This window comes from Nyctereutes procyonoides, unplaced genomic scaffold, assembly GCF_905146905.1.
Source record: "Nyctereutes procyonoides isolate TBG_1078 unplaced genomic scaffold, NYPRO_anot_genome, whole genome shotgun sequence".
Taxonomy (NCBI): Eukaryota; Metazoa; Chordata; class Mammalia; order Carnivora; family Canidae; genus Nyctereutes; species Nyctereutes procyonoides.
Genome location: NW_026575131.1, coordinates 671,416 through 691,187, shown reverse-complemented (window position 1 = coordinate 691,187; position 19,772 = coordinate 671,416). Strand labels below are relative to the sequence as shown.

Sequence of the window (19,772 nt, the reverse complement as noted above, 5' to 3'; positions counted from 1 at the left end):
GTCAGAAGCCTAAAATCAGATTCAGTGAGGTAAAGCCAAGACATGGTCGGGTGTGACATCTCAGGAGGCCCGAGGGGAGAATGTTTCCTGGTCTTTATCAGGTTCTAGAGATGCATTTCTTCCATTTCACTGCCCAGCATAAGGAGGAGAGTGGTCGTAGGATTGTCTCTGATCTTCTCTGGGAGTACCTGCTTGGGTTTTTGGAGGAAGAGCTTGCTAGGACATGCACACCCCCTTTTATCTATGTCCCAGGGGCCTCAAGGTTTCAGGCAAGCTTATGCTTGTCCTTTAGCAATTTGTTAGACACACATGTAAGGTGACGAGCTTGGATTCTGTTTCCCTGTGCAAGGGCCTGTATCTCCCCAGATCATAATTACTTAGTTGCTGTGGAGCCTCAGTTCTCTGATGGGGTCAAGGACAGTCATTAATTTGTAGTTTGTCCTCCACCCTTATTGGTTTTGCTTTGTTTTAAAGGTCAAAGTGCCTCTCTTTGGCTCTCTGTATCCATGAGCTAAAATCAGTACCACCACCCCTTTAATTCTTCCATGCTTTCTGCTTCTGGAGCACTTTGGCATTCAGTGCCAGAGTGTAACTATACGGAAGGACTCAGGTACTTGTCACTCCTCCGGCTTTGCTTAGCTCTGCAAACATAAGCTATTGCTATTTTGAGAGTCTGTCCTTTGTTCCCTATCTGACCTTCAGGCCCCCAGCCCGCCTCATTCAGGGAGTGATGGGTGGTGGCCTCTGTTTCCACAGACATGGCTGTGCAGAACTTCGTCGGAGATGCCTTTCGAGGTGCCACCTGGGTCGCTCTTCATAATGGCGGGGGTGTCGGCTGGTAAGGTTTTTGGAGAACTGGGTGCTGTGGGTGCGGGCTGGTGTAGAGGTCTCGGGAATTCCCTCGTGATCCTGGGCCCTGCCTCCCCTGAGCTCCCTCTGCTAATGGCTTTGCTGTGATGTTCCTCGTGTGAGCTGGAAATCACAGGACATGGCCCAGCCACTCTACCTTTCAGGGCCTCACCTGTCACGTGGGACACAAAGGCTGTAAGAACCGTACCTATGCTTATCATATCAGTTTTCCCTTTGCTTTCACAGATGTTTTCCCAGGAATTCTCAGTGCCATCCTGGGCCAGGGCAGCTGGGCTGGGAGGCCGGAGACCTGGATTCTGGGCTCCCCTGGGGCCCTGGCTTACAGGTCTGCCCTGGCAGGCCTGTTTCTAGTCTGTGCCATGAAGAAATTGGGGTTTGTGGGAGGCTGATAGTTGCCATTCCAATGTGAAGGCAACTATCTGCTATAATTCTGCACCCCTAATTCTAACACGTGGGGGCCTTCCCACACCACCAGGCAATTCTCTGACACAGTCAACTCTATTCTTACACTATCTGCTCAGAGATGGCACCAGATGCCACAGGGTAAGGGCCTAGTCCCACAAGGATGACACCATTTCAGGTGCCAGTTGCAAGTCTAGGTTGTCACCTGTGCATCTGACCCACTGGCTACAAATCAATAGCTTCCCTGGAATCCATTAATTTGCTCAAGCAGCTCACAGAACTCAGGAAACCATACCCTCACTAGATTACCACTTTATTACAAAGGATAGCAAAGGGTACAAGTCAATAGCCTGATGAAGAGATACATAGGGAGAGACCCCAAACAAAGCATCCTCCATCCTTGCAGAGTTTGGGGCCTGGCACAGTGGCACGTGGAAGTGTTCTGGTTCCCCAACCTAGACCTTCTCCAAACGTGTCCTTTTAGGTATTCATGGAAGCTTCATTATTTAGGCATGACTGACTAGATTATTGACCCCTGGAATCAACCTCCAGCCCCTCTCCCTCCCTGGAGGCCTGGGAGTGGGACTGAGCATGCCAATCCTGTAATGATAAGGTTGGCTCTGCTGGAAACTAGCACCCACACCCCACTCCTCAGAGGCCCTCCGAGAGTCACCTCGTTAACATAACAAAGGATGCTTTCTTTCTTTCTTTCTTTCTTTCTTTCTTTCTTTCTTTCTTTCTATTTATTTTTACGAAGGACACTTTAACCGCTCTCAATGCTTACAAAATTCCAAGTGCTTTAGGAGCTCTGTGCCAGAAATGGGACGAAGACCACATATTTCTTATTCTAAATCACAATTATCACATCCACAAATAATAAATGACTAATATTTATCATATACAGGCGATGTGGCAAGCATTCGCTAAAATTTTTGAATCTACTCTCTCACCTAATCTTAGAAGAAAATACATTTTACAGATGAGGAAACTGAGGCACCAGGAGGTTAATGGGCTGCAGCCGACCCAGGCCTCGCCTCTCCTCAGACCTTGGGAAGCTGTCAGGTCTGGGCTCTCGCCAAGGTGGACTGCTAGCTGTGGGGGCAGCAGGGGGTGCTGTGGCTCTGGGGAGGAGGGCAGCTCCTGGCAGGCTCGGAACTGACCTCTGAGCCCGTTCTGGCCAGCGGAGCCGGCCTTGCCCTCCAGGGCCAAGTCCCCAGCACTGGAGCTTCCCAGAGCATTGTGATGGGCGGGCTTCGAGGCCAGAATTCCGAGCTGTAGCCCAGTCAGGCGGCTCTAATGAATGGAAAGTGTGACGGCAGTGCAGGTTCTTTCCGATATGTGGGCTGGAGAAAACAGGACGGAGAGTGCCTGGTTGTGGGGTACCTGACATTTCGTCACTGGATTTGCTGAATTGGTGCTGGAGGTGAAGAGGATGAGGTTGGGTCACATGCCCAAGGCCACAGCTGGTGGCAGAGCTAGGATCTGAACCCAGATCTGTCATCCCCCAGGAGTCACCTGTCATTGCCCACAGAGCCACAGAGGGCTGGAGGGGTGAGAGCAGAGCTGGCCTCAGAAAGCATCAGTGACATGAGGGCCTTGGGGCAGGACCCCCTGAATAAGGTGCTCCCAAGAGATGGAATGCTCCCCACCAATTCCCAAGTTGCTCCCACCCCCTGGTTCTCCCCAGGGTCTGCAGACAGGACTGTGGGAGGGCCACATGCTGGTGCCAACACCTGGATCCTGGCTGTCCCTGGGGGCTCTTTCAGAAAGTGCCTCAAATTCACCTTGGACTCCATCATGCTCACACACCCACATAATTTAATCCGTCCGATACTCCTGCAAGTCTGACTGCGAAATCAGCAGGGGAAAAAAATTTCAGCCTCAACTGTTCCGGCTCCGGGAGGAAATATCTTTCAACTTGTCAGCTAATTTTTTTTCTTTGTTCTATACAAATCCATTTCTAAGTTATGAGCTCTGTCTGCTATTTCTTGGTTTGTATTTATTGAGAGAGAGAGCAGGACCAGGGGAAAGAGAGACACATTCCTTGCTGAGCAGGGAGCCAGATACAGGACTTGATCCCAGGACCCTGAGATCATGACCTGAGCTGAAGGCAGTCGCTTACCAGACTGAGCTACCCAGGTGCCCTTGCTCTCAGTTTTTACATCTATTGTCTCCCTGTTTTAGAGCGCTTACGTTTCCAAGACAGTCCGCATCGGGTGTGTGCTATCTTCCTCTTCCTCTGTCTTCTTGGAGCCCCTCTTTCTGGTTGCTTGCTTTTTTTTTTTTTAATTGGAGTTCAATTTGCCAACATTTAGCATAACACCCAGTGCTCATCCCACCAAGTGTCCCACTCAGTGCCCATCACCCAGTCACCCCAAACCCCCGTCCACCTCCCCTTCCACTATCCCTTGTTCATTTCCCAGAGTTAGGTGTCTCTCATGTTTTGTCACCCTCACTGATATTTTCACTCATTGGTTGCTTGCTTGAAGTCTATCCTCATGCTGTCTGTCCAGTGGTCCTTGCTGTCTGCTTGTATTTAGAGAGGGCGCCCACACACAGTGTGTGCATGCACCTTTGGGCCATGGGCTGCAGAGCAGGAGAGGTCAGTGGTCAGTCTGGTTTTAGGCTGGCTGGTCTGCTCAGTAAACGCAGTTCCTGCCTCCTGTCCTTGTAGAGAGGGTGTGGCCAATTCTGTGAGCTATTGGAAGGGACAGGGCTTCACTGTTGGGTGTTGAGACTTCTCAGTCCATGTTTTCATGGTCCCTCTGTTACCCTCAGATGTTCCTTGTGACCTCACAGCAAGATACAGCCTAGGGAGTCCACATCTTTGAGGAATAAATACATATATTTGGTCTGCCATCCTTATCCTGATACCAACATTTTGTCCTCACTAAGCGATGTCTTAGAGAGCATCCCAAACTTGCATGTGCATAGGAACCCCTTGGAGAGCTTGTTAAAATGTAGAGTGTGACTGGTAGGTCTGGAGTGGGGCATAGATTTAGCGAATCTGGCTCCTGGTGATGCTGCTTCTGCTAGCCCAAGGATCACTCTAAGTATTCAGGGCTTGTGTTGCTCACTGCACTGTCTGTGCACATAAATCTCCTTGACCCTACCCCCTTCCTTGTGCAGCAGGGATGTGTAGTTTTGTGGCAAAATTGAGAGCATGGATTCTGAAGTCAATTTTTCTGCACAAATTTGTTGAGCTTCGTTTTTTATTGACAAAATGGTCATAATAACGCAACTGCATTATAGGCTGGTGGTGAAGATTAAACAGTGAATGGCTAACGTATACAACATTACATGCTTCTAGAGTTACATGCTAACTCATCTGACAGCCACAACAGTCCCCTGTAAGAAATAGATGCTATCTAGGTTTCAGAACAAGCTACTTTTGCAGGAGGACTGGGCTAAATGCATGTGCTAAACTGCCAAGAGCTACCTCTAGAGGACCTCGAGCAGTGCCTGGCAGTGTCATGCCTCCCATAAATGTTATCCTTTTTTTTTTTAAAGACTTTATTTATTCATTCATGAAAGACAGAGGGGGAGGGGGAGAAGCAGGCTCCAGGCAGGGACCCCGATGGGGGACTCAATCCCAGGACCCCGGGATCACACCCTGAGCCAAAGGTAGATGCTCAACCGCTGAGCCACCCAGATGCCCCCTTAAATGTTGCTTTAGAAGACATACCTCCTCCTTCCCAAGTTAAGAAAAAACATAAAAACATGCTTCTAAACTTTATCATATGCTTTTGACTTTTTCTTCCTTTAGTACATTTGACATGAATTTTTCTTTATGTGACATAGGGCTCTACTTTTCTGGTTTTCTCAAGGGGACAGCTTGTTGTCCCAACTCCATTTGTGAGCAGCCCCACGTGCTCTGCTGATGGTGATGCTGCCTTTATCATCTGTCTTCTTGGGCTCAGTGTGCCTAGGTGCCTCCGTGGGTAGGGATGGCTGAGGTCACATGGAGCTGAGTGGCTTTGCTCTCTAGCAGTCTGGGCTTCAGGCCCCCAAAACAGAAGATGAAGTTCTAATCTCCAAAAGTCCTCTCTTGTTGAAGGACACACTGAAGTCCTTGCTTGGTGACACTGGCTGGCATCTGCTTTCCCCTCTGTCATCCAACATCAGCCCCTGACAGGTGACCAATGATGACCTTGGATCCACTCGGAGGCTGGTGGTTGATGTGACAGGAGCCTGCTGGTTGGCACAGGGCTGCCCAGCTGTGGGCACACACGCTGAGGGCAGGGAAGGGCTCAGTTTCCACACCTGGAGTGGGGTGTACAGCTGGCTCCTGCGGCAGAGGGCTCCCCACCTTCTTGGTGGCAACTGGCTGAAATTGTCAGTAGAGCCCAAACCGGGCAGAGAAGCCCATAGGCCTGAAGGATCTAGGGCTAAGGAAGCTAGGTGCACCTTTTGGGTGCAGGAAGGAGAAAGAGCAAATTTGCTGGGAGTTGGGACTGAAAGGCCAGATGCTATGTTCTCAGGAGTTCGCATTGGGCAGTAAAGTCCTGGCAAGTGCCGACCAGAGGGGAGAACATTTCCTAAGTATGTAACACAAGGGGCTATGAGAGGTGTAGTGATGCTAACTGAGCAGGAACGGCAACCAGGCCCAGTGTAGGCCTTGATTGTGACGCCAGGGGTGAGGATGAGGAGCCAGGAGTGCCAGGAAGGAGAGGGCACTCTCAGCTGATGGCTGGAACTGCAGGGCAAATGTGAGAAGTCGGGTGGCATTAGCACACTTAACTAAGATCACACAACACCTTTTGAAGAAATGAATGAACACGTGGCATATCACGTCTATGAGGTGGGGTGATCCAAATGGTACTCAGGGAAATCTGTTCGTTAGGAAACAAATACTGAAAATAAAGGAACTCAGCCTTCAAGTCAAGTTATCAGGACCCCCAAATACACCTAAAGCAAGCTGAAAGAAGAAGTAAAGAAAATAAAGAGGGTAAAGAGAAATCTGGGAGGATGACAGTTGAATTGAGCTGCACAAGAGCCCCCCTTCCCCCCCCCCACCAAGGAAGCGTATCTTTATGGGATGCACTCAGAACCGCAAGAACCGGGATGCACTGATGGTGAGTGTGGGGTGGATGGGGTAAAGCATGGAGGGGCAAGTGGGGAATGCAGAGCCCAGTGAGTCCTGCATCCCCAGGCTGGCAGAGGGCCGACGGCTTCCCGGGCTGGAGGGGCCAGCCACACTGCCCTCCTGGGCCAGTGCTTCCAATGGGTTCCCAAAATGTGTGTGCACTGCTGTGTGCTCCAGGCAGGGGCAAGCCTGGAGAGTGACCTGGAAATGTCTCTGCCTCTTGCAGGGGGGAGGTGATCAATGGAGGATTTGGCCTTGTGTTGGACGGGACCCAGGAGGCTGAGCAGAAGGCCAAGATGATGCTCAGCTGGGATGTCTCCAATGGAGTAAGTCACACCCAGGCCTTTCCACTGGCCTTCGCTGCTGAGAGAGACTCTGCTTCCATCTTGCCCAGAAAGCTGAGAGAGACTCTGCTTCCTTCTTGCACAGAAAACAGTCCTGTTGCTCCTGCTTACTGTTGTCTCCTCTCCGGCTGCTGCTGGATCTCTCCCTGCATTTTTGGGGGCTGTTGCTGGCTCTCTTTTGTGTCTTCCTGCCTCTGACCCTACTCCTCCAGGGCAGCCTCTGTCTGCATGGGGAGGGGGGCTTCTTTCCCAGTGAGAAGATGCTGATGCTGATGCTGAGCTCCTCCTTTTAAAGTGCTTTCTTTCTAGCTTCTCTGAAGTCAGGTCAGAGTGGGCAGCTCTGCAAGGCCAGGCAGCTGTCACCCTCTCTGGAGTGCACATGTGCGTGTGTCCCCGCGGGGGCCTACTCCTGCCTATGACCACTTCACAGGCCACGAGAAGGGGTGGGGGGCAGTGGGAATGGGGGGATGTGTGCTGGCAGATAGGAGGGTAAGGAGAGGGGTTCTGCATGCAGGAGCCCACACAGCTGGATGTTCGGTCAGGGGGTGAGTGTAAGAGAGAGGGTAAGAGGTCCCTGGAGGGGCTAACTCCACAGGGGCGCCCAGCAAGGGGGTAGTCTTCACCCCAAGGGCTGCAAACCAGTGAGGGGAAGGAGGGAGAGGCAAGCATGGCAGCAGGGAGGCCGGGGAAGCCCTGAGGAAGGAGGTGGAGAGAAGGGGAGGACTGGAGAGAGATTCTAAGGCGGAGCTGAAATGGAGGCGGATTCCCTGAGGATGGTTCCCAGACACCTGGCCTGGGGCCCTGGCAAGGAGGCGAGGTCTTTCTTGGACATGGGGTAGGCTGGGTCAAGGGATGGTCGGTCTCAGATGGGAGAGGTGGCTACATAAGCGGTCCAGCCAGGAGAGGGAGGTCTGAGCTTGGGGGGGGGGGCAGGGGAGATGCCAGGGCCCCACACAGCACAGGAGGGTCCCTGAAGCCAATGAGGGTGGAGACTTGCAGCCCAGCAGCTGGGTGTTCAGAGTGACCCCTGCGGGCCCTCTCCCCACCCTGCCACAGGTGGCTCGGCGCTGTTGGTCTGGGAACCAGAAGGCCTACGAGATCATCCGCCAGACGATGCAGGATGACAAGGGCCTGGTGGTGACCCTCCCGCATGAGGTGGCAGATGAGCGTGTGCTCTCACAGGCCCTGCGGCCCTGAGATCCTTGGATCCCTTGTCCCCCCTTCATCCCTATCCCCACCTCACAGCCACACCGCACCTGTCACTATACACCCTGGTGTCCTGGCTTCGTGGTTTCACACATGAGCCCTCATCTGGCCTCACAACACCCTGGAGGGTGTGCCGCTACCATGGGCATTTTATTTTACAAATGAGCCAGCAGAGACCAGAAGAGATGGGACTGTTTGTCCCTGACCTCTGGGAACCCTGGAGGGGCAGCGAAAGACTTATCCAGGCCCAAATCCTCCAGCCCACCACAGAGTTGACTCCAGCATCTTCTGGGGGGGGGGGTGTATGCCCCAAATACTGGGCATCAATCAAGTCCCTTCAAAGCCCCTGCCATTCCTTCTCCCACCAGGGGAGCAGGGTTTCCTTTGGCCTGGTTTTTAGCAACCACTCTGCCTCCTGTCTGCCTTCCAACCACACATAAAGTTGCTTTTCGGTCTGCTGGCCTGTCTAGCTGTCTGTCACGTTCTTTCTGGACCTTGGTGCCTCCAGCTGTGAACCCAAGGAACGTGGCCAAGCCCTGGGCTCAGAGTGCCCAGGGAGGAAGACAGGGATTAGGAAATAAAGGATTAGGAAAGAAAGTAAAGAAGCCATGGAAGGTTCATGGGCAGGGTGGTCATGGGTGGCCATGGATGGGGGTGGGGCTCTGCACTATAGACTCCATGGTACTTTGTGGGGGCGGGGTGGGGGGAGGAGAGAGGAGGGGCACCCCCATGGCTGGCACAGCAAGAAGCTCAAGAAAATGCAGCCCAGTCCCTTCAGAGGGAGTGCCTTCGGGACTCTGCTTGGGACCAGGTGTCCTGCAGGAGTCCTACTGGGCCTGAGGCTGCGTTCTCGCACCCCTCCCTCAGATCCCTGACTCTGGTACTGGCTGAATCCATAGCCCAGTCTCAGATGCAAAGCCCCCAAGCAAAGGGAATTACATGGTCATGCTTTTCCAGACCTTCCTTTTGAAGTAGACACCCTCCCCTTTTTAAGGATTCCCCTACTTTTAGGGCTTGACTTCTGGTTGCCTAATGTCCTAATCCTCTGGGGTGCTGCAGGCTTTGGGTGTGAGAGGCTTCCCCCCTGTGACCACCTAGCCCCTTGAGCTGAGACCAAGGCAGGAGAAGGATACAAGGTAGCAGTGGGTGGAGGTGTGAGAGAGTGGGGAGAGCAGTGGGTGGAGGTGTGAGAGAGTGGGGAGAAAGATCCCCAAAGAGAGCCCTACCCTCTGATGCCAGAGGAGTGTACCCTGGAGTGAGGACATTTGTCTTGTTTAGCTCACACAGTGGGACCCAGGCCAATCAGAACAAGCCCCTTTGGGGAGGGGACTTCTAGCTCCTCCCTCCAATCCAGGCAACCGTGGCCTCACCCTGCGGATCCTAAGGGACCAGGCCTGGGAGATGGGGTTAGGAGGGGGCGGGGGCTGGGGGACCACTTCCCTGTCCTTAGCAACCAGAGAGACATCCCCTTTCCTTTTTTTATTTTTTTTATTTTATTTTTTTTAAATTTTTATTTATTTATGATAGTTACACACACACACACACACACACACACACAGAGAGAGAGAGAGAGAGAGAGAGAGAGACAGAGACAGAGACATAGGGAGAAGCAGGCTCCATGCACCGGGAGCCCGATGTGGGATTCGATCCCGGGTCTCCAGGATCGCGCCCTGGGCCAAAGGCAGGCGCCAAACCGCTGCGCCACCCAGGGATCCCCCCTTTCCTTTTTTTAAATCAAGGTATTGTTGACACACAATCTTACATTAGTTTCAGGCATACAACACAGTGATTGGACAAGACTTCCCCTTTCCTTTGTAATTAATTAGGCTTTAGAAATAAAAAGCCAAGACTCCAACAAAACTTTGATTTATTAGTTTATGTTAATTTATTTAATGGAAAAGGATTATACAGGCCAAATGTTGCTTTCTGGAGTCCAGTGTGTGGGTGTGTTTCTTTTATAAAATAAAAATTTCTCTGACAAATACCCACCATTTGCTTCAACGTGGATGGAACTGGAGGGTATTATTCTGAGTGAAGTAAGTCAATCGGAGAAGGACAAACAGTGTATGTTCTCATTCATTTGGGGAATATGAATAATAGTGAAAGGGAATATAAGGGAAGGGAGAGGAAATGTGTGGGAAATATCAGAAAGGGAGACAGAATATAAAGACTCCTAACTCTGGGAAATGAACTAGGGGTGGTGGAAGGGGAGGAGGGCGGGGGGTGGGGGTGAATGGGTGACGGGCACTGAGGGGGGCACGTGACGGGATGAGCACTGGGTGTTATTCTGTATGTATGTTGGCAAATTGAACACCAATAAAAAATAAATTTATTATTTAAAAAAAATAAAAATTTCTCCTAAACTAGTAGGTGGATGTGGGGGCCTGGCAATCCTTAGCTTTTTCCTAATCCTGCCTGCCAGGACCTTGGAGATCATGGCCTCTCTGAACCTCAGTTTTCTTTTTTTTTTTAAAGATGTTATTTATTCATTCAAGAGAGTCACAGAGAGAGGCAGAGAGGAGGGAGGCAGAGGGAGAAGCAGGCTCGCTCTGGGGAGCCTGATGTGGGACTCGATCCCAGGACCTGATCACGACCTGAGCCAAAGACGACGCTTAACCGCTGAGCCACCCAGGTGCCCCCAAACCTCAGTTTTCTATGCTGTATAACAGAGTGTAACACCTGCATCTCAGCAAAGGACTGTGGTTCTGCTTTATTCTTACCCAGGTTATAAAAAGCAGTCAAGTGAAGGGATGAATCTCCTGCCCCTCTTCTCCTCTCTTCCCACCCCACCTACTGATGTTGAGGCCTGCTCCCTCCCCTGTAAACATCCAGAGCCAAGCAGGGAGTCAGATTGAGTGGCCCTACCACATGTGCTGGCTGTCCAGGCCAGGAGACAACCCCCCCACCCCCCGCCCCATGACCTCACTGTGCAAAGCAGGGCACCTTTGACGACACATCTCCCTTTCATTAGTTACTGGCATTAACTCAGCCCCTGGAGCTCACTGACAAATGACCACCTTAACAGAGAATTGAGAAAGAGATTGGGGGATGGGTGTCTAAGGAGCCAAGCCTTCCCCCCCCCCCCCCCCCACACCTGCAAAGAGGAGACCAATCCAGCTGGGGTCTGTGTCTTCAACCACTCCGCACTGTTTATGTCCTCCCTAGTGGCCACTTTCTTGTGCCCCGATTTTGTCTGGGCAGTAGTATATGCATTAAAACATAGTTGATTTTCAAAGCTGCTTTGTGATTAGGAGTGACCACTGGCCCTGTCCTGGTCATGAGATGAGGCTGGAAGTCTACAGGGTAGGACTTCTGAGAAAGCGGATATTCTTTAACAAAAGTGCAGGTGAGGCTGGATTGCTTTTTGCCCTAGGTCCTTCCCCCTGCCAGAACCTGTGCTGCCTGGAAGCAAAGCAAGCTTGCTGTGACCACAAGGGCCACAGAAGCACATGGAGGATGCTCATGGGAAGGCAGAGCTGCCCTGCCTCTGGGCAGCGTATGGAGCTGCTGTACCAGCCTCGCTGGCTCCACTCCAGATTCTGTCATCCTCACCTGTTAAAGCCATCCCAGGAGGGCTTTTGTCATATGCAGCAAGCTCAGTACTAAATCCCTACATTGACTGTCAACAAGTCTCCATGAAAGCACCCTGGGACATGTATCTGTGTGAACATTCCCTGTTCCCATGGAGAAACAAAGAGGATATGTTCAACGTTAAGACCAGGACAATCTTTCTTTTCCCATCCAGCACCTTCCCTTAAGGACAGCCAGGCAGGGCTCAATGGCCAGCTTCAGGCCATGGCTCAGGTGGCAACCAGCCATGTGCATGGGCCTCAGACCCCTTCTTGGTTCCATTCCAAGCCATGCCAGCAAGTAGGCAGCTGCCCTGGGTCACAGCCTGCTGCCACCTGCCAGAAGGGACAACTGACATCCAGAATGGGGCCATCACGGGGCTCAGCAGGGAGTTGGGCAGCCTTGGTGTCTGTGGAATGAATGGAGCAGTATGGCTCATTTGGTCATGTCTCAGGCAGACATAGGAACTGGATGTTTTAAAGGGCTTCTGTGTCCAGTTCAGTCTTTTTTTTTTTTTTTTTTTTAAGAAAGCAGAGATGTGTAGTCTACGGTGAGATGTTTTCATCAAAATGATTAAAATAGAAACCAGTTGGCCATGATGGGCACAGGCTTCAGTTGCCCTAAAAATTCAAGATTGTGAATGTAGTCACGGCCTCTCCCTGGGTAGCCCCTGGGAACTCCCTGGGAGTCAGATGACTTCCTTCCTGGCTAGCACAAGCCAGTTCAGGAGCGCTCAGCTGAATGATGAGCTCTCTTGCCCCAGGCTTTCCAGTAGCTTCCTCCAAGGAGCATGTGGGGTGGGGGGGTGCAGATTTGAGTTGCCCTCTTTAAATATGTTTGGCTTTGTCACCAAATTTTACAAGTTGGAAGATTTCACTTAAATATCGAGATTTTCAGTTTCCTTAAAGAAACCAAGAGATCAGGTGACTGTGCCCTCACCACCTTTGTGTCAGCAATCAGCTGGAGGCTCCTTGGGGCTGGGCTTGTTTTTTCCAGTTTGCCACAGCCCCTACCAGTCCTTTCTGCCCGCCAATGGTGAAGCCAAGTGTGCTTGTTGTTCCTTCTTGGGCTTGAGATGCTGGTTTCTTACACTGCTTCCCACTGTGCGTCACCTGCAGGGTCTCTGCTGGGATGTCAATCTCTGTGTTTTATCGTTCTCGATGAACAGAACCAATAGAAGATGTATCTGTACATATGTGTGTGTGTATGTATATATATATATATATATATAGAGAGAGAGAGAGAGAGAGAGAGAGAATGCTATAGATGTCTACATATAGATGTTGTTGTATATATTATGGCAGGCCCATGGATTCCTAAGTTAGAGGCCTGGAAAAGCCAGAGGCATAATTCAGTTCAAGTCTGAAGACCTGAGAACCAGGCTCACAGTGGTGTAAATCCCCATTCCAGAGCAGGAAAAGATACAATGAGGTGTCCCAGCTCAGTGAGCTATGAAACAGGGAACTCCTATTCCTCTGCCTTTGGTCTTTTTAGACCTCAACAGATTGAGATCTCAAGAGATTGCAGATGCCCACCTACTTGCAGAAGAGCCATCCATTTAAATGGGAATCCTGTCTGGAATCACCCTCAGAAACATACCCAGAAACAATGTTTAAAATGGCCCACTGAAATTGATGGGTAAAGTTAACCATCACAGAAATCTCCAATGGAGATATTTTGATTGATAATAAAAAGTATATATTTGGTCTTCATCCCCATTTCTGGCACAGAGCTCCAAAAACCCTTGGAATTTCCTAACTTTTTTTTAAATTTTTATTTATTTATGATAGTCACTGGAATTTCCTAACTTAACTGGCAAGAGTGATCAAGGTGTTTTGATATTCATAACAAACTTCTTTCAAGTACATCTGAGTTTATTAGTTAATGAGATGACTTTTGGATAATACCTAAGGATGAGGACTTGTTGCCAGCAGAACCAAGGAGTGATGGGAGGGTTGGAACTTCCAGTCCTATACCTTGACCTCTGGAGAGGGAAGAGGAGCTAGAGGTTGAACCAATCATCAATGGTCAATGGTTTGATCAATCATGCCTGAGTACTGAAGCCTTCATAAGAACCCAAAAAGGACAGGGCTAGGAGAGCTTCTGGGTTGGGGAACACCTGGAAATTTGGGGAGAATGACATGCTGAGAGGGCATGGAAGCTCTGAGCCCCTTCCCCGTACCTTGCCCTATGCATCTCTTCTCCCTAGTGTTCCCGAGTTCTGTCCTTTTATAATAAACTGGTAAGCTGGTAAGTAAAACGTCTCTCTGAGCTCTGCAAGCCGTCCTAGCATAGGAATCAAAGCTAAGGAAGGGGTCATGGGAACCTCCAATCTATCGCTGGTCAATCAGAAGCAACCTGGACTTGCAACTGGTGTGTGTGGGGGCGGCAGGCGGGTATAGTCTTGGAGGATTGAGCTCATAACCTAGGCAATCTGGTGCTATCTGCAGGTAGATAGTCAGAATTGGGCTAATTGGTTGGTGGTGATGCAGGCTGGCCAGGTCTGAGGACCCACAGGACAGCCAAGAAGATCCTTGGCTTTGTGCAGTATAGAAATCAAATGCACCGAGAGGAAGTGAGAGCAGAGTTTATTGCAGACAGAGAGAGAGCACATATAGACAGAACATCTGGGAGACTTGGAAAGGAAAATGACTGAATCTCAACTTTGCTTAGAGTCTGTGGTTTTTACTGAGGATTGTGGTTCAGTGCTGGTGTCTTCTTGGGCATCCAGGAATACAGACAAATGTTTAGGTGTCCTCCATAAGTCACTTACGCCCTGGAGCCAGGGGTCTTGGTGAGTCAGTGGTCTTGGAAAGTATTTATGACACCACCGGCCACTCCTTAGATACTGCCTTATTGTGCTGGAAGCCTCCAAAGAAATCATTGATTCCTTGACCTTTACAAGGACACACATATCTGTTCCATGAGGCATGTGTAAAGCTGAGGAACAGGTCCTAGCAAGAATGGAAGCAGGAAAAGAGTCCAAAAACAAAAAAACTAAACAGTTTTTACTGGGTCCTTTTAGTTTCCCTGTTTCAGTGGTGTTGGAAAAAACATACACTTTGGAACTCCCAACTGCAGTCCATCCCTACTCCTGCCCGAACTTGTGATGCCCTGCACATGGACATTGGCAATTCAAAGGCCACAGGGATGCCATCAGAGTGCTCAAAGTGGACTTCAGCATCCTTGGTTTTGACCTCAATCTGTACTTTGTAATTCATTAAATTCTTCTTTTCAGTTTGTCTCTTAATTCAGGCAAAAGACCCTTGTGGCAAAGCATCCCTTAGTGGGAATGAAACTGCCCCCTGAAGCAGTAAGGACCACCCTGAGCCAGCAAGACCCTGCCCAGGATAAAACCTTCACTGCCCACCTGCACACACCTACCCACATTTTCCTGCTATAAACCAGGAACTAGGGATCCCTGGGTGGCGCAGCGGTTTGGCGCCTGCCTTTGGCCCAGGGCGCGATCCTGGAGACCAGGGATTGAATCCCACGTCGGGCTCCTGGTGCATGGAGCCTGCTTCTCCCTCTGCCTATGTCTCTGCCCCCCCCCCCTCTCTCTCTGTGACTATCATAAATAAATAAAAATTAAAAATAGATAAATAAACCAGGAACTATTTTCGGCACTTTGGAGACAGTCTTTGGGACACTAGTCTGCTGTTTTCCCGATGGTGGCCTCGCTAAATTAATTCCTTTCTTGTTTCGCCATTGCTCATTTCTCTGTCTTTGGGTTTTGACAGCTTGAATGCCCGAACTTGGTCTGTTTTGGGACCCCTGGAACTAGGTATTCTTGTAACCTTGTGCCCCACTGAAGTGTTGGGCACCCAGCAACATCTGGGCTGGTGAGATTTTTCCCCAAATGCAAACAAATGTGACAAGCACCTGTGTGTCAGCTGGTCTGCCCCAAACCACAGTCTGTCTCTAGCTGCCCCAAACCACTTCCTATACACAAATGCTTGCAGGGTTCCTGTCTCTGATGGAGACACTACCGAACAGCCCAGCATATGAGTTCGCACATCTGCTCCTCACTATAAGCCCTATTATTTGCAGTGATGGAGTACCTCTGGCAGTAGAAGTGTAAAATGAGTCCTTGCCAAATGCTTAGTCAGGCTGATTTCACCCATTTAAAAAAGTTGTGAAAAATATCAGAAGTATCTTTAAAAAAAAAAAAGATTTATTTATTTATTTGAGAGAGAGAGAGTGAGTGAGCAAGAGTGGGTGGGAGAACGGGCAGAGGGAGGAGAAGCAGATTCCCTGATGAGCAGGGAGCCTGACCCAGGGCTCTATCCCAGGACCCTGAGGTCATGACCTAAGCAGAAGGCAGGTGCTTAACCCACCGAGCCACACCCCAGCACCCCTAGAAGTATCTTTTAAAAGCTGAAAAATTGAAAAGATGCAACTCATCCATAGTCCTACCAAAATTTCTTTTATTGTGATAAAATTTACCATTTTAACCACTTCTAGGAGTGCAGTTCAGTGGCGTTAATTACACTCAGATTGTGCACCCATCTCCACAATACATGTTCAGAACTTTTTCATCTTCCCAAATGGAAAAACTCCGTATCTACTAAGCCCTAACTCACCCTCCGTCCATCCCAACCCCTGTAAGCACCATCCTACTGTCTGTCTCTATGAATTTGATAACTCTAGGGACCTCACATAAATGGAATCATACAGGGTTTATCCTTTTTATGATTGGTTTATTTCATATAGCACAATGTCCTCAAGCTTCATCTATGTTATCACACGTGTCAGGATTTCCTTCCTTTTGAGGACTAAATAATAGTACATTGTAACCATAAACCACCATGTTCTGTTTAGCTATTTATCCATCAATGCAGACTTGGATTGATTCTACCTTTTGGCTACTATGAATAATGTTGCTATGTACATGGCTGTATGAATACCTGAGTCTCTGCTTTCAGTTCTTTTCAGTATTTACCCAGGAATGGAATTGCTGGATCACATGGTAATTCTATGTTGAGTTTTTGAAGAACCACATACTGTTTTCCATAGTGGAAAAAAATTATTTAATTATAAAAATTACTTTAAAAACACTCATGATCTTAAGAATTCTATAGTTACCAAATATCTCTCATGAACAAAGAAAAAGTCTCAACAAAATATTAGCAAACTGAATCCAACAATACATTAAAAGTATCATTCACCAGAATCAAGTGGGATGTATTCCTGAGATGCAAGGGTAGTTCAGGATTTGGGAATCAATCAACATGATACAACACATGAATAAAAGAAAGGATAAAAACCATGTGATCATTTCAATAGATGCAGAGAATTCACTTGATAAAGTACAATGTCTACTTATGATGAAAACCTTTAACCTTTCCCTCTAGAGAGAACATACCTCAACATATGAAAAACCTCATAGTCAATGGGGAAAAACAAAGAGCTTTTCCCCTCAGGTCTGAAACAAGACCAGGATGTCTACTCTCACCACTTTTATTCAACATAGTCCTGGAAGTTCTAGCCACAGCAATGAGAAATAAAAGGTATCCAAATTAGTAAGGAAGAAGTAAAACTGTCACTATTTATATATGAAAAGATACTATATGTAGAAAACCTGAAGGATTTCTAGAAAAACTATTAGAACTGATAAATGGGGGAAAAAAAAGAACTGATAAATGGATTCAGTAAAGTTGCAGGATACAAAGTCAGTATACAGAAATCCATTGCATTTCTATACACTAATGACTAAATACAGAAAGAGAAATTAAGACAACAATCCCATTTACAATTGCACCAAAAATAATGAAATACCTAGAAATAAGTTTAACCAAGGAAGAGAAAGACCTGTATTCTGAAAACTATAAATATTGATGAAACAAACTGAAAATGGTACAAATAAATGGAAAGAATTCCATGCTCATGGATTGGGAGGATAAATATTTTTTAAATATCTATATTACCCAGAGCAATCTACAGATTTAATGCAATCGCTATCAAAATTATGAACAGCATTTTTCACAGAACTAGAACAAATGATCCTAAAATTTGTATAGAACCACAAAAAAAAATCTCAAATAGCCAAAGCAAAATTGAAAAAGAACAAAACTGGAGGTATCACAATCCCACATTTCAAGATACACTACAAAGCTGTAGTCATCAAAACAGTATGATACTAGCACTAAAATAGATACGTAGCTCAATGGAACAGACTAGAGAACCCAGAAAGACACCCATGATTATATGGTCAATTAACTTTGACAAAGGAGGCAAGAATATCCAATGGGAAAAGGACAGTCTCTTCAACAAATGGTGTTGGGAAAACTGGACAACTACAAGCATAAGAATGAAGCTGGACCACTTTCTTCACCATACACAAAAATAAATTCAAAATGGGTGAAAGACTTAAATATGAGACCTGAAACCATAAAAATCCTAGAAGAGAGTATAGACAGTAATTTCTCTGACACTGACCATAGCAACATTTTTCTAGATATGTCTCCTGAGACAAGGGGAACAAAAGCAAAATTAAACTATTGGGACTACATCAAAATTAAAAGCTTCTACACAGCCAAGGAAACAATCAACAAAACTAAATGGCAATCTATGGAATGGGAGAAAGTATCTGCAAATGACATATCTAATAAAGGGTTCATATCCACAGTATATAAAGAACTTATATAGCTCAATGCCCAAAAAACCCAAATAATCCAATTTAAAAATGGGCAGAAGATGTGAACAGACATTTCTCCAAAGAAGACATATAGATGGTTAACAGACACATGAAAAGATGCTCACCACCAATCTTTGTCATGGAAATGCAAATCAAAACTACAATAAAATACCAACTGTCAGAATGGCTAAAATCAGCAACACAAGAAACAACAAGTGTTGGCGAGGCTGTGGAGAAAGGGGAACCCTCTCACCCTGTTGGTGGGAATCCAAACCAGTATAGCCACTGTGGAAAACAGTATGGAGGTTCCTCAAAAAGTTAAAAATAGAACTACCCTATGATCCAGTAATTGGACTACTGAGTATTTACCCAAATAATACAAAAACACTAATCTAAAGGGATACATGCATTCCTATGTTCATAGCTGCATTATTTACAATAATCAAGTTAAGGAAGCAGCCCAAATATTCATCGACAGTTGAATGGATAAAGAAGATATGATACACACACACACAACACACACACACAACACACAAAACGAAATATTACTTGGCCATAAAAAAGAATGACATCTTGCCATTTGCAATGACATGGGTGGTAAGCCAGAGAAAGATAATACCATATGATTTCACTCATGTGGAATTTAAGAAACAGAAAAAAAGAGATGAACAAGAGACTGGACTCTTAAATACAGAGAACAAATTAGTGGTTATGAGAGGGGAGGGATGGGTGAAATAGGTGAAAGCAATTAAGAGTACACTTATTTTGATGAGCACTAAGTAATGTTTAGAATTGTTGAATCACTCACTATATTGTGCACTGGAAACTAACATAATACTGTATGTTAATTACACTGGAATTAAAATAAAACAACAAAAACAAAAACAAATCCCACTCATGATCTAAAACAAAAGCAAAGGGATCCCTGGGTGGCGCAGTGGTTTGGCGCTTGCCTTTGGCCCAGGGCGTGATCCTGGAGACCCGGGATCGAATCCCACGTCGGGCTCCCGGTGCATGGAACCTGCTTCTCCCTCTGCCTGTGTCTCTGCCTCTCTCTCTCTCACTGTGTGACTATCATAAATAAATAAAAATTAAAAAAAAATAAAACAAAAGCAAATAGGGGATGCCTGGGTGGCTCAGCGGTTGAGCGTCTGCCTTCAGCTCAGGGTGTGGTCCTGGAGTTCCAGCATCGAGTCCCACATTGGGCTCCCTGCATGCAGCCTGCTTTTCTCCCTCTGCCTCTCTCTGTCTCTTGTGAATAAACAAAAATCTTAAAAAAAAATAAAAGCAAATAGTGCCAACAGAAAAGAAGTACTAAGTGAAGGTGCTTTTCCCCACCTCACTTTAGAAGTAGTCACAAGTACTAGCAGTGCCTTGTGTATATTTCTAGAAACTTTCTAAGGATATGCAAGCATGTAAACATAGGTATAGTTTTCTCTCCTTATACAAATGGGGTCCTTCTAAACAATGTTTGACAATGATTTTTCCCAACAATACATTTTTAGCAGAGTCAATCAGAACATAATCAGAACTATTTTAAAGTGTACAAGTCAGTGGTTTTTAGTATATTCAACTGTCTTACATACCCATCACCATTGTCTGATTCCAGGGCATTTCCATCATGCCAAAAAGAAACACTATAGTGCATTGCCATGAT

At 47.5% G+C, this 19,772-nt stretch overlaps 1 protein-coding gene across 2 annotated transcripts in view; it reads left to right on the top strand.

Annotated features, from left to right (window-relative positions):
• Positions 1-8,367, top strand: part of UROC1 (urocanate hydratase 1) — a 39,889-nt gene extending 31,522 nt beyond the window's left edge. For both annotated transcript variants that reach the window (XM_055342764.1, XM_055342765.1), the window contains exons 18-20: positions 757-838; positions 6,585-6,684; positions 7,759-8,367. In XM_055342764.1, coding sequence (XP_055198739.1) covers positions 757-838; positions 6,585-6,684; positions 7,759-7,899 — 323 coding nt within the window. In that variant the 3' untranslated portion in view covers positions 7,900-8,367. The remainder of the gene's footprint in view (positions 1-756; positions 839-6,584; positions 6,685-7,758) is intronic.
• The last annotated feature ends 11,405 nt before the right edge of the window (positions 8,368-19,772 follow it).